Raw genomic sequence first — 13325 nt, forward strand, 5'->3', positions numbered from 1 at the left:
CAAAATCACAACACTGCTATGCAAGGGCTCAGGAGCCATCTACCTGAGTAAATTTCTTCTGGCAAGAGTCTCGTGGGCCGTTAGGTTAAAAGAGTATAAGAAATAAAGCAACTCTAGCTAGTTGCTAACTTTCCAGCTTCTGGCTATCAATTTAGTAACTATGTCAACTGACGTCTCCTAACTCAACAGAGCGATTCCTTTTTTATGAGTCAGATCTCTTTAATGACTGAAGTAAGCTTTTACGGTTTTATATTCTTGTTAACTCTGCAAAGTTTATGTGGTTAAGGGGAAAATTGTTTGCACATCTATCCTGTGACAATTGCCAGATCTGTTTCCCTCTTTGGCATCCTGAAAGTGCAACAACACAGTGACTGGAGTGAGATGGAGTTTCAGGAGCATAAATGAGAGTATTTGGCCTGTTACAAATTTATTATAGATTGCAGTGGGTATTAATGAAATGAATCTGCTTGTTCCTCAAATCTCAGTATGAGCCTGCACACTCAGAAGATGGAAGTGTTTTTCTCATTAACTGCGACAAGAAATGTAATGAGGAACACAGGTTGTTATCTAATTTAATGTCATTCCTGAAGCTCCTTTGCAGAACTGCATTTAAAATTGCAATAAGTGGCATATTACTTGCTGACCAGTTAAGCGTACATTATTGACTTTTATTTTGTTAGACTTCAGAACCGTGAGTTCATATTCACAAGTCTCTGCTGAACGCATCATGTCACAAGTCAAGCTGAATGCCAAAGGAGACACTCCAGATGGACTCAGTCTGGCACTCCTGACTTGAAACAAAAAGCTGAGGTCAAATCTTAACGCTGCTGAATTCAAGGTGCATCTTGTTTCTGTTCACTTCAGTGGGGCCAGTATTTCTCCTTTCATTTTGCCTGTGTAAGAATTATATTATGGTATGAAGTAAGGCTTACTTGCTTTGTTTTATTTTGAGTACACAAATGTTGTTGTGCTAGTTCTCCAAAAGAGCACAGAAATGACAAAAGCACCAGTAATTTTATGTAACCAAGAGAATGAGTCAGTGGGGGAAAAAAAAGGGCAAAAAAAAAGTAGAGATTTTAATGAATAGTAGGCTGAAAAACCAATCACAACCCAAACAACAAAATCGTCTTTACAAAAATGTTACTTTAAGCCCCATGTTAGTTTTTTCAAAATTAAAGGGGACAAAAATCTACTTATTTTACCGTATTGCTGAGCTGAGAGAACCTCTTGAAAGCATAACTGAATGCTCTTCCTTTGCCCTAGTCTTTCATTTGCCTTTCATGTTCTGCTAGTCTGTTACCGTGAGGTTCCTTGAACCACTAGCAATTATTGCTTTTTTTTTTTTTTTTTTTTTACAAAGAATAGGCTCTGGTTTGGATAGCTACTGACTGACTGTGTGCTGTGATGTGGGCTCTCACAAGTGACAAAGAAAATGTGGGTCCAGCTTGACCTACACTCCAGAATTAACCAATTGCAATCTTGTCCCTGGTTTAGACTGTTACTATTTGATTGAATTGTCTACAATTACTTATGATGTATTTCTTTTCAGAAGAGTATGAATACTATTTTTTAAATTTACACTTAATTATAAGTGTTTGTAATTATGAGTGTAAAGAGGTAATAATAGATGTCCCTGAGTAAAGTTGTGACGTAGTGTTTGGAAATATATGGTGCCAATACTGGGTGATGGATGGCCACATCCCCACAGCCCCCTTTTGTGCCTTCACCCTGTGCTGCCCCATTCCCTTCGCTGTGCTGGCACAACCCAGATAGGGTTGTGCTCCCAAGCTGATGGGGGAACTGATCCAGAAAAAAAATAAAAATCCAGCAATTCCCTGCCTCCAGTGTTTCTAGCCAAATCAATTTCCCAGTCCAGTTTATAGCACAGCTGTAGGAACAGTTGTGTTGCTGTGAGGGAAAGGGCGGTATATCACAATGAGAGAGACAAACGGTGCAGGGTAGGACTGGCAGTACTTTAAGTCAGAACTGCCAGCCTCTGAGCCCCATTGTGTGAGTGTTCTGTTTTTTCTTCATTGGTACATTGAACACCTTGTAATCAAAATTTAGAGCCGACAGGTCTATAAAGAAAACAATGCAAACACAAGGTAACAGTGAGCTCATACTGGTCAGCATATTAAAGGCGATGGCAGGAAACCACCAGATTAATCATTGCTGAGCTTTTCCTGTTAGCATCAGAGCAGGGATGAGTTTTAAGTAGGACACAGTTGAGGTCATTGTAGTGTCTCTGCTGACTTCTGTGAGGAATGAGTCCCATGCACTTATTAGTTCTAGAAAGCTTTGCTCATTCATTGCCTTGTGGTGAATCTCTGGTTAGAAAATTGACCACAGCACTCCCAGAAAAGGTATTTTTTTCACAGTTCGTTTCTTTACATTGTCACCTCTCTCTCTGCATCTCTCAAATGGCTCCTCTCTCTGTTCTATCAGTCAAAAGCTTCTTTCATTTCCAATCCCTTCGTAGTTTATCTACAACCTTTCTCTCTCTTCTCTTTCAATACAGACAGGTTAAGTCCCTAGAAGTGTTGCAGCGCCAGTTTCCACTGCACACTTGTTGGATTTCAATGGCTTGCTTTCTTGTATGTGTCATCTCATATTTGGGAGGCATTTCCATAAACAGCAGTATCACCTTGTGTCATCCTCCACCAGCCCTCCTTAAAACTCATCTTTGTTTGGGTGCACAAAGAGAAGGTGACAACAGATAGGATCTGACGCTACTCCTGCTGGCCAGCATCTCTCTGTTCCCCATGTGCTTCCTTTTCTGGACCTTCTAGAAATACCCACAAGTATACGTATTTATACACATATGGAATTTGTACCCTGTTAGCCCTAGGGGTAACAGCTCCACTGTGGCAATTGCTGTACGATCAAGTCCAAGCTGACTGCAAAGGCAGCGTATTCGCTGGACTCTATCTGTCTCCTTAAAGCTATGATGTGTTTGCTGAGTTTTTGTTGCTAAGAAGTGCTGTTAATTTAGCTACTGCACTGAGCTCTCCCGAAACCTCACAGGTTTTGTGTATTTGCATCTTCTACCTCCTTATCAGATGTAAATATGATATCTAGAACAAGGTTACAGCAGTGCAAAGCTGTCACTATGACATACTGCATCACTGTAAACAAGGATGAATGTCCTTCACAGTATATAAAGAAGGAAAATAACAATTGGAAAGGAAATCATATTGTGTTATGACCCGACTTCTGCTATATATAGATCCAGCAATTGCCATCCTGGACCAGGTTGTCAGTTGGTTTACTTTATCAGTCAGTCTCAGGGACCAAATAATAGTATTAGTTTCCAGTAAAGACACATAATATATATAATATAATCTTATGGAATAACCTGCCTGTAAGAAATTCCTTCCTACTCTTCCTTAGTTCAGTGATTAACTTCTGCCTTAAAACATGAGTGTTTATATCTTTCCTGTAAAAACAGTCTGCATGTAATTATGAGAATTATTAATTACACAAAAGTCTAACGCAGAACTTCTCAAATAGCAGACCTTACTAGATCCAGATCATGAATAAATTTTGACTAGAGTGTGTCAAAGTCCTATACCTAAAAATTCTCCTGCATTATTTTGGAAAATCCTATATTTTTTACCATTTTTCTGGAGTTTGGGGTTGGTGGTGGGGAGCTGTACTCTGGCTGCAGTTCTCAGCTGTGCAGGCAGCATGCAGAGCTTGGCCACCATGGCAGAGCTGGGGCTGGCGTCTTGCTTTTTGCTGAACAAAGTGGAGCATCATTCTATAAAGACTGATTAGCCTTAGTCAAACCTTTTCCTAGCAACTCTTACTCTTCCTGCGGTCTACATAACTATATTTTTTTATCCTTATTTTTTTTGGTTTGCTCACAACTGGTCTGTAGTTATATCATGCTGTTTTTCTAGTGAATCTTGAAAAAAGAATGTTGTCACAGAGGTGAAGTTAAGGAAATAGCCAGGAGTCACGTTGACGACATGCAGGCTGCATAATTACTTGTCATTACAGACATTCTATGCAGGTCTAGTACAACATATCCCACAGTACTGTGCTGTCTTCAGGGCTGGCAGCTTATTGCCAATTGCCAAACATTAGTATTCCAGCGTGAAGACCAAAACTTCACTGTGAATACCATTAGAACTGGGTCACTAACAGAAGGTGCGTGATAGCTTAACAGGCAGAACGGCTAAAGCCATTTCCTCCATCTCACACAGAGCAGAAATACTGAGAGTGAAGATTATGGATGTTGCGTGAGGAGAATGACAAATGACAAGCCTTAGCAATATACTCGTTTGGTGGCATTAGTGATGCAGTTCTGCCTTGGAAACAGTGAAAATAGGTGATCAGCTGGCTGTTGTGCTGCACTGGTTTTGCTAAACATTGGAATTCGCTTTAATAGGAATCCAAATGATCAGGTAAAGTATTTCATTTTGCAGAGAAAATTCTCTTGCTCAGCAGCACCCTAATAACACTACTATTTTGCATTTTCTATTCTGTTTGGAATAAAGAGGTTTTAACCTTGCAGCTTCAAACTGTGTATTTCTACTCCAGCTCCAGGAATTATTACTGCTCAGCAGTCATAAAATTGCTCTAGATAGATTTCTGTCCTTTCCGAAAATATTAGGAAATAAGCTGGACTAGATTTTGTGTTCTGTCATACCAAAGTCCCTTTAAACCATCAAGGGGAGAACATAAGGGAATTCTTCCTGGATAGCACTGTTCCAGCTACCTTCTGAATTGGAAAATCATGCTCAGACATTCTTTGTATGGTTGAAAAGGGAGGTGGAAGCCAGGGCAAGGAAGAATCTGGAACTGCAGAGAGAAACAGAATTAATTAGGTGAGTATCTGTAAGTAAGCCATGCTGGCTCTCTGTGGTCCCCTGCTTTTGCTCTATGTTAGGCAGTCTGGATAATGTGAAGAATCAGCCCCTTTATAAGCCTTCATTAATTACTCTTCTATCTTTTTGTATATGATGAAGTATCGCTGGAGACGAAAACTGTGTGCATAGGTGGGTATGCACCATGCTCTGCCTCATTCATCCTTACCCTTTTTCCATGCTATGCCTCAAAATTTTACTCAAAGTTGGAAGAAGAAAGTTCAGACAAAGCTCATACGGAAAAGAAACGTCAGGTCAATCAGCTTGGTCTGCAGATTCAGGCCATATTCAGCGAAGAGTTTAAATTGAAAAAATATGAGAAAATCGGTACAATGAGTATTTTTCCTACTCATTCAACATGAAACCTCAGTTCTTTTGTTTCAAAAATATTGAAAAGCCATCTTGAGTCCAACATACTAAACAGGGATTAAGCTGAGAAGTAAATCATCCCGAAGCAAACTGAACACAATCTTTTACAAGCAAAATGTCCTATCAAACCCCAAGTGGCTTTTTGATTCAGGATGATAAAAAATATTTTAAAATTGTTTTCAGAAAAATACTGGACCAGAAGGCAATTATTTATAATTCTATCTAAAAGTCACAAGTAAAGATTTGTTTTTAATATGTTTCAAAGGCAGGTTGCGTTATTCAAATTCTCATTGCGACTTCTCTTCCTCTGAATTCTTTTTTTGGCACATGAAGAAAACAGGTGTGAGCCAGTGCAAGGTGGCCCACAGGCCACAACCAACACATAACTAATTGGCATCTATGTTGCAACAGGGAAAAGATCCAGCCAAATTATGACGAGGCACTGTGCCATCCTAATAGACTGACATTATCGCGGATGCCAAGATTCCATAAATTTGCATTATTTACATTTACTTAGGGCAGGATTCCCAGCTGGGAAATTCCACATGGTTGTCCATCTCCCTCATATACAATTATAACCGAAAAAGATCTCTGTGACTAATCCAGCATCCTCAAATGGTTTTCAGCAAGAATTTAAATTTTCTTAATAATTATTTTAAAATGCTCCCAATCATGTACATCAAAAAATCATTTAAAAGGGTAGTTTTGTTTTCTTTGTTTGTACAAAATGAATAAATAATTTATAAAATCAGACTTTCTGCTTGACTGATGTATGAACCTTTTCGTCTTGGTAAACATTTTTTTTTTTCCCTGCAGGAGTGGCAAAGTTTCTCTCTTGTTACGCAGTCAGGAAAAAGGCAACTCTGAAGTTATTTTGTGAAAAATGGATGCAGAAACTGGTAATTTACACCCTCAGGAAATAATTTGCAAAGGCAAAAATGCAGAAAGGGTGTGAATTACTGAGATGAAACACAAGATGATGATACATGCTGATTACTCCTTGAGGTAATGAATCTCTGTAGGTTTGTCTTCCTCTACTGAGGAGACGGTGAATTACACCTTAATCTGCTCCTTGATGGGATCTCATTCCAACTAAAAAGTGCATGGAAGGACCAGATGGAGACGTTGTTGCCTTTGAGTAAATAGGAGGTGGTGGCATCACCGTCCCTGGGGGTGTCCATGGAGAGGTTGGACATGGTGCTTAGGGACATGGGTTAGTGGGTGGTGGTAGGGGGATGGTTGGACCACATGATCTTGGTGGTCTTTTCCAACCGTAATGATTCTATGATTCTAAATGTCTTTATTGTCCCCCGGACCAGCCCCTGCGCAGCGACCCCCGGGGGCTCCCCTCAGCGAGGCGCCTTCCCGCCTCGCACCTTCCCGCCCGCCCCTCGTGGCCGAGTCTCGCGCTCATTCCCTTCCCGCTCCCCCCCCCAAATCCCGCGCCTGTTCCCGCTCTGAGGGAGCTGCTCTCGCGATAGGCGGCGGCGGCGGGCGGGCTGTGAGGAGGCGGAGGAGGAGGAGGAGGAGGAGGCGGCCGCCGCCGGGGGGGGGCGGCGCCGCGGCAGCCGCTGCGCCCGCGCTCCTTGACAGGCGGCCGGGGGCCGGGCATGTCCCTCCGCCCCGCACGCAGGTGGTGGCGGCGGCGGTGGTGGTGGCGGTGGCGGCGGCGCCGCCCCGGCTCTCCGTGACTCTCCATGGGGCCCGAGCCGCGCCGCAGCCGCCGCTGAGGAGAAGGCGCCGCCGCGATGAGGAAGGGCCGCTCCCGGGGGGACAAAGCGGCGGCGCCTCCTCCTCCTCCTCCGCCGCCGCCGCCGCGGAGGGAAGGCGGCCGGGCGGTGGCCGCCAGCGCGGCGGAGCGCAGAGCCACCCTGCTGGGGGGCGGCAGGAAGGAGCCGGAGGCCGCGGGGGCGCCGGAGAGGGTAACGGCGGGGGAGGGGGAGGCATTGGCATGGCAGTGAGGGGGGCTGGGGGCCGGGGGGTCGCTGAGAGCTGAGGCCGGGGGTCGAGGTGCTGAGGGCTGAGGGGAGGCTGAGCTCTCCGTGGGGACGGCGTGCTGCCGGCATCCCCCCACGTGGAGCGCATTTCCTCGGCCCGGGGAGGGGGAAAAAGGGTGAAGCTGGCGCTCGCCGGCTGGCTGGGGGCTGTCAGGCAGGCGGAGGAAGTGGTGGGGGGCTGCCCCGAGGCTTCCCGTGCCCGGAGTCCTGCCTGCGTGCTGATGGAGGGAGGGAGGATGCGGTGACATCTAGCTGGTGTTATGTGCTGGCTGCTGTTAAGTGCAGAATCCTTCCTGGGAACCTCCCGCAGGTCACTCCTCATCGTAACACTGTTTGTGACACATATCTTAGCGTTTTTGTCTTCATTCTTAACACAAGAAATGATTTATTTGGGAAGTTTGAATTTTGTAGCTATTAAAAATATGTAGGCTTGTTAAAAATAAGAGCATTTATGTTCAGTGCGTACACTCACGTATTTCACCCCTGTAGAAGAGGATCTCCTGGTTGCTACTTAAGATTGCAGGGATGAGAGACCCAACAGATCTTAACCTTTGGTTCGGATACATTTTAATATTCCTAGTTTTACATGAAAGAAAAATGTGAGGTGAGACTTAGCAGTTTAAAAATGCAGGTGACAACCGATGCTTTTTTTTTTTTTTGAGAAGAAAGTATCACAAGTAGAAAGGTTCCCAAGATGCAGTAATTCATTGCTTTGTTTTGCCATTTTTAGGAGCAAAGAGAACTGTTCTTTGACATTTCCTGTCAAAAAGGTGTCTTAAGTTTGCATCGTTATTGCAGATGCTCAGATTTACTCTGCAGCTTTTAAAAACAATTTCTTAGGTTATTTCAGAAGAGCTGCATTATGCGCATGAAGGTGACTTCATGTCTGTACAGCACTATAAACATAAGTGCTGGAAATAATACTAAACACCATTGGTTCATTTGGAATTACTGCGAAGACTTGGGAAGATTATGTATTAGCAACTGTTGTACAGGACAACTTTCCTAACTTACTGGTCTCTAAGTTAGGCCATTTGTCGATGCTTGTTCTCCCACTGCTAGCTATCTGAAAGTTGTACTTGGGTATATTTAAATTGGGAAGGGTGGGAAAGGTGTTTTCATTTGGATACTTGGAGAAACTTTATTTCAGAACAGAAATGACCATTGTTGAGTTCTGAGTCAAAAACATGAATACTTGCTTAGTGTTATTTGAAAATGTTATATTTTAGTTGTTAAACTGTGAGCCTTCCTCTGGATTTAACTGGTTATCAGGGATCTACTAGCTGCAAGAGGTATGCAGATGGAAGGCTGCTCTAGAAGCCCCAGTGATGTATGCAGTCTTGCCGAGCTCAGAACCTGTCTTGACCTTCCAGAAGACAAAATGTTGTTGGGAGTCTTGGAAATCAGACACTGCCTTCAGCGATAGTGGACTTGCATTTTGGTTTTGACTGGTGGGTGTCTTGAATATAGACTTCTTGGACTGGGATCTGGAAGAAGCGACCTCTAGTGTAGTGATTTTTTCTTTCCCCATTTAATATTATTCTCTAGTGCCTTATAAAACCAGGTACTTAAGAGGGCAGAGGTGCTGCTGCTTTTGATGCTTATCTCTTTCTGAAACAATTGAAGAATGCTAATGTGCTTATTCAGGCCATAAAAAGTCTTAAAAACAGAAGAGATGACCGTTTCTCTTCCAAACTGCCCATTAAAATATTGGTTGGTAGAACTCTTGTAGGCAACAGCAAGGTGCTTGCTGTACTGTTATGACACAGTGTGTATGGTATATTGACGTGGAAATTGGAGGAAATTGCTTCTATTCTTGGTAGTTGAGAACCAGACTTGTTACAAACCATGGATACAGAATGTGCTACGTACTGTATCATGTTCTATCGAGCGCTCAGGGAGCTTCATCAGAACAACATTGTTATTGCAAAACAGGAAAGGCTGCAAATTCAGAAACGCCAATATTTGAGGTTCACAAGCCTTTTAAATGGGAGATGCTGGCAGCGTGTTTTTAGCTCAGGTACTCTGACTAAACATTCATACCGATATGACTTGTAGGATCAAGATCTCTGTGCTGGCAAATATTTGGTGGGATGCAGACTTTGAGGAGATGAGCAGCTAAAACTTGGAAACCTTCTACTTGGTCTGTGCAAGAAACCCCTAAACTTCGAAGGAGAACGTCTCAGCCCCTCTCCCTTTGGTCTTCCATTTGAAGTAGTAGAAGTTTTGTAAATGCAGTGAACAACTGGGAATAAGTAGACGTGTTGGGCAACTTCAATATACAGGGCAAATGATCCCTCTCACAGAATCTGTCTTTAATCTCAATAACTCATTATTTCTTTAAAGGTCAGGAGCTGCTAGTGCACAGGGTGGTGGAAAGGGTCTTTGGAGATGCAAAAGGAAGCTTGATACTCTTTCCACTGATGCAACTTGCAGCTTGACAAATCTTTCCTTTGGGGGCTGCTTCTGTTTTAAGTAGTCCCTGTCTGGAGCCAGGACCAAAGCAACAGTGTGCACAGCTGCAGGGAGCTGCTGGGGATTAAATTCAGATTTCACCGTTTGTTTGCCATACAGTTTCACAAGTTTGTGGCTGGGGAAGACTAAGCTACTCTAGTGTTGGAAAAAGTACTTATCAGACTGTGACCATGGTAGTTAATCGCTGTACTGACCTTTGGGCCTTGGAAAATCTGATCCTTTAATGTGCTGCACTTATAGATCTGACATGTACATACAATTAATGTTTTCACTTTTTTTTTTAAGGTGTTACGTAAGAGCATTAAAATGACTGTACTTGGTCAAGTTACCAATCCCACTAGCCCAGTAACCTGCCTTTCTGAGCTGCCAAAAGCAGATGCTTAGAGAAGAGTATAGCGTATGTTGAGGAAATACCTTTCCCAGCCTGCAGTAATTTGTGGCTCTCAGATTTCCGGAACTGGAGGTGATATTTGTTTTTAGTGCCCCCAGTGGGTTTCTTCTTCTGTGAATTTGTCCAATCAGTAGTTGAAGCCATGTATACTTGTAGCATCCACAGCATCCGGTGGCTGAGTGTTGTATGGCTTAGGCACAACTCGTGTGGGGAAAAACCATCCTCTTTTTGTTTGTTTTCCAACTTCCTACCTGTTTGTTTCATCCCTTGTTTAGTTCTTGTATTGGAAGAGGCAGTGGAAAAAAAAAAGAATCGGTGTTCTTCTGTGTGGCTTATGGCTTGATAACTCTTATTTACTAGTTGCTTGTTTCCAGAGGAGTTCTAGAAAGAGGTGACTCTGTCCTTTTCAATGTCCTGTGTATTCTGCATCTTTTGCAGGTCTGTTCCTTCTTGGAGACAGTGATGCAGAGATCAGAGGAGCAGGGTTGGGGAACAATAACCATGACTGATACAGTATTTCAGCATATGACACCCTGTACATTTATATAGTTTGTTGGGTTCTATTCTTTACTCTTCTGTCTGCCCTTTTTTTTTTTTTCTTTTTGTTGACAATCTTTGACTATTGAGTGGGCACTTCCGGGGAATTACTATAATTCCACAAACACTCCTTTAAGTGGTAATAGCTGGTTCAGACTTTCTCATTGTGTACATAAATCTAGTGTAGATTTTTTTTTTTATTTGCTTAACTGTATTTATCTATGTTTAATCTTACCTGCTATTTTACAGCCTACTTAAACACTATCATTAAGGTCATCTTCAGATCTTTGGCCGTCACTTTTGCAACCTTGAATAACTAAGCATTATCAGCAAACTATGTCATGTAAATATTAAGCGTATTTGCTAGATCTTGCTTTAAAATACTGAAGGTATTAAACCTGGAACAGATCCTTGTGGAGTTCCACTGGCGATCCTCTTTTGTGAAGAAGGCTAGTTGTTCCAACCTCTTATTTTTTATCTGTTAATCAGTCAATTTGTAGTTGAATTGCCCTTCCTATCCAGTGACAGTTTTGTTTCATTGAGTGAAGGCATTTTTGTCAAAGACTAGAAATGCAAGTGGGCTGTATCAGCTTACTCATCGTATGTTTACTGACTACATTGAATGGGAAAAATAGAAAGTTGAAGTAAAAATTATTGTTGTTTAAGAACGATGACAGTCACCTCCATCCAGAGGCATATTACAAGCATTAAATTGCTTCTATATCATGCTTACATAATTACTTTGAGACACTGTGATATTAATTGTCGAAGATCCTCTGTGAACTGTAGTCAGTGTTTGTCAGTGTTGCTTTTGTTGTTGTTTTCTACTTCAGGTAGAAGTCAAAGGTTAAAGTTCTCATAAAGGAGTCTTCGGTGTCTAGAAGATAGGACTTGAGGGGCTAATGATGAAGGTGTACAAGATCATGGTTGGTACGTAGAGGGTAGGTAGCATGCAGCAGCTGAATGCTTCCACTAGTATTAAGCTAGTCAGAGTTTAAAAAAAAAAAAAAAAGGTGGATCTTCATGCAAGAGGTAGCAGACGTATGATTTTTTATGTTTGCCAGTGGAAATTATGGATGCAAAAAGCATTCAGAGTTCAAGTGCTGGGGGAAGGGTGTAGTGAAGATCACTAAATAGGTAGACTGCATCCTAGTGAGGAAAACTGAGCTGAAATTAACTAGAGTCTGGGAGAACTTTAGAATAGAGCAAGCACAGGATGCCTCCTTTTACTTGACTTTTACTTGGGAATGACTGTCGCTATTTGTATATGTTTTATTTCCATGAGGAATGGGCATTAGCCTGTCCTTAACAAAACTAACTCCTGTCTTGCTCTGAAAGCAGGGGGAGGATAAACAGGTTTGAGGAAAGCTGAAGTATTGTGAAGGGTGTGAAGGGATGGAGGTTGAGCATTGGAAGAATAAAAATCAAGGATGCAGGGTAGTGAGCATCCACGAAGAGCGTGCACTGCTGTCTAAATGTATCCAGGGAGCTGGTGGTGCTTGGCTTGGAGATATGGGGGGATAAGGGAACAGAAGCAGATCCCATGCTTGTCAGTGCTGCACGCTCACTTCTGTCAAGCTTCCTTCTGGTACTCCGGATGACCATGGCCAGGAGATTTATGAGTAGATTCCACGACTTTATGTGGCCTGGTAGGATAATAAAGAGATGAAGGGGAGTACAGCAGCAAAATCTGAACAAATAGTTCAAGGGGCTGGTAGAGGGACTGCAAGTTGTGGAGAGCCTTCTGTGTTAGGTAGACCCTTGGTCTTGTATGCAGTTTAACTTGGCTGCTGCTGACCAGGAGTCAGACAGAAATGTTGCTAAAGCTTGAGGCTTCTCTGCTGCGTCTGCATTCGTTGTATGGGAGATGTTCAGCTGATGCCACTAGGCAAGCTACATACATAATAGAGAAAGATGAAAAACCTCCTTACTCCTGGTTAGCTTTATGTTCTGAGATTCCTTTCTATAGGGCAGTCCGTGTAATAGACTATCTCTAGCTGTAAATTTTGATGTGACCGAAGAAATTGAGACCTTGCGTGTTCCCCAGACAACCCATTTTGTCACTTCTGCATTGGAGGGAAGGTGTTTCTTGACCTCTGAACAAGGTCAAGTCTTTTAACTGTTCCAGTCATTTGGACCTGTAACACTACCAACCTTTTGAGAGTAGCAGAAGTATTCCTTTCTCTCCACATCTTTGCAACTTTGTAGTTTTATAGGTCCGAAAGCCCACGTGGGTTATTGTGGCTATCGAGTGTGATTTCTCCACATGCCCAGGCAATGGAACTTTCCTGAGAGAGAAATTTAAAAATGTCTCTTAGAAATTGATCTTATCTTAAGCTTAGATCATGGTGTGTCTGTCACCTCTTCTGGATAGCTCTGCCAATGTTTAATTATTCCTGCAGTTAGGAAACTAAACCACATCTTATTTCAAGGCTTGTTTTGTCTAACATCCAACTTTCGGTGGTGGAATATGCCTGTGCTAGCACAGGCAGTAAAAAGTTTCTACTATCTGATATCTTTTCCATGTATAAGTATTTGAAATATAAAATCTAGCTTAAGTTGGAACAGAAGAAGAGTTCTTTTGCTTTCCCCCTATTTGATCTTGGAGCATGTGCACCAGAAGTAGGCAAAGTCTGGTAGCAGCTTGGAATACTGCGATCGCAGGCGAGGTTACTTCTCAACTAC

The 13325-nt window shown here is 42.6% G+C and overlaps 1 protein-coding gene across 5 annotated transcripts in view; it reads left to right on the forward strand.

Moving 5' to 3' along the window:
• Positions 1-6767: 6767 nt before the first annotated feature.
• Positions 6768-13325, forward strand: part of MAST2 (microtubule associated serine/threonine kinase 2) — a 191934-nt gene continuing 185376 nt past the window's right edge. For 2 of the 5 annotated variants that reach the window (XM_083846905.1, XM_083846911.1), the window contains exon 1: positions 6768-7162. In XM_083846905.1, coding sequence (XP_083703031.1) covers positions 6989-7162 — 174 coding nt within the window. In that variant the 5' untranslated portion in view covers positions 6768-6988. The remainder of the gene's footprint in view (positions 7163-13325) is intronic. The other 3 variants (XM_083846913.1, XM_083846914.1, XM_083846912.1) reach the window with 2 other exon arrangements.

This window comes from Anser anser (assembly GCF_964211835.1).
Source record: "Anser anser genome assembly, chromosome: 8".
NCBI lineage: Eukaryota > Metazoa > Chordata > Aves > Anseriformes > Anatidae > Anser > Anser anser.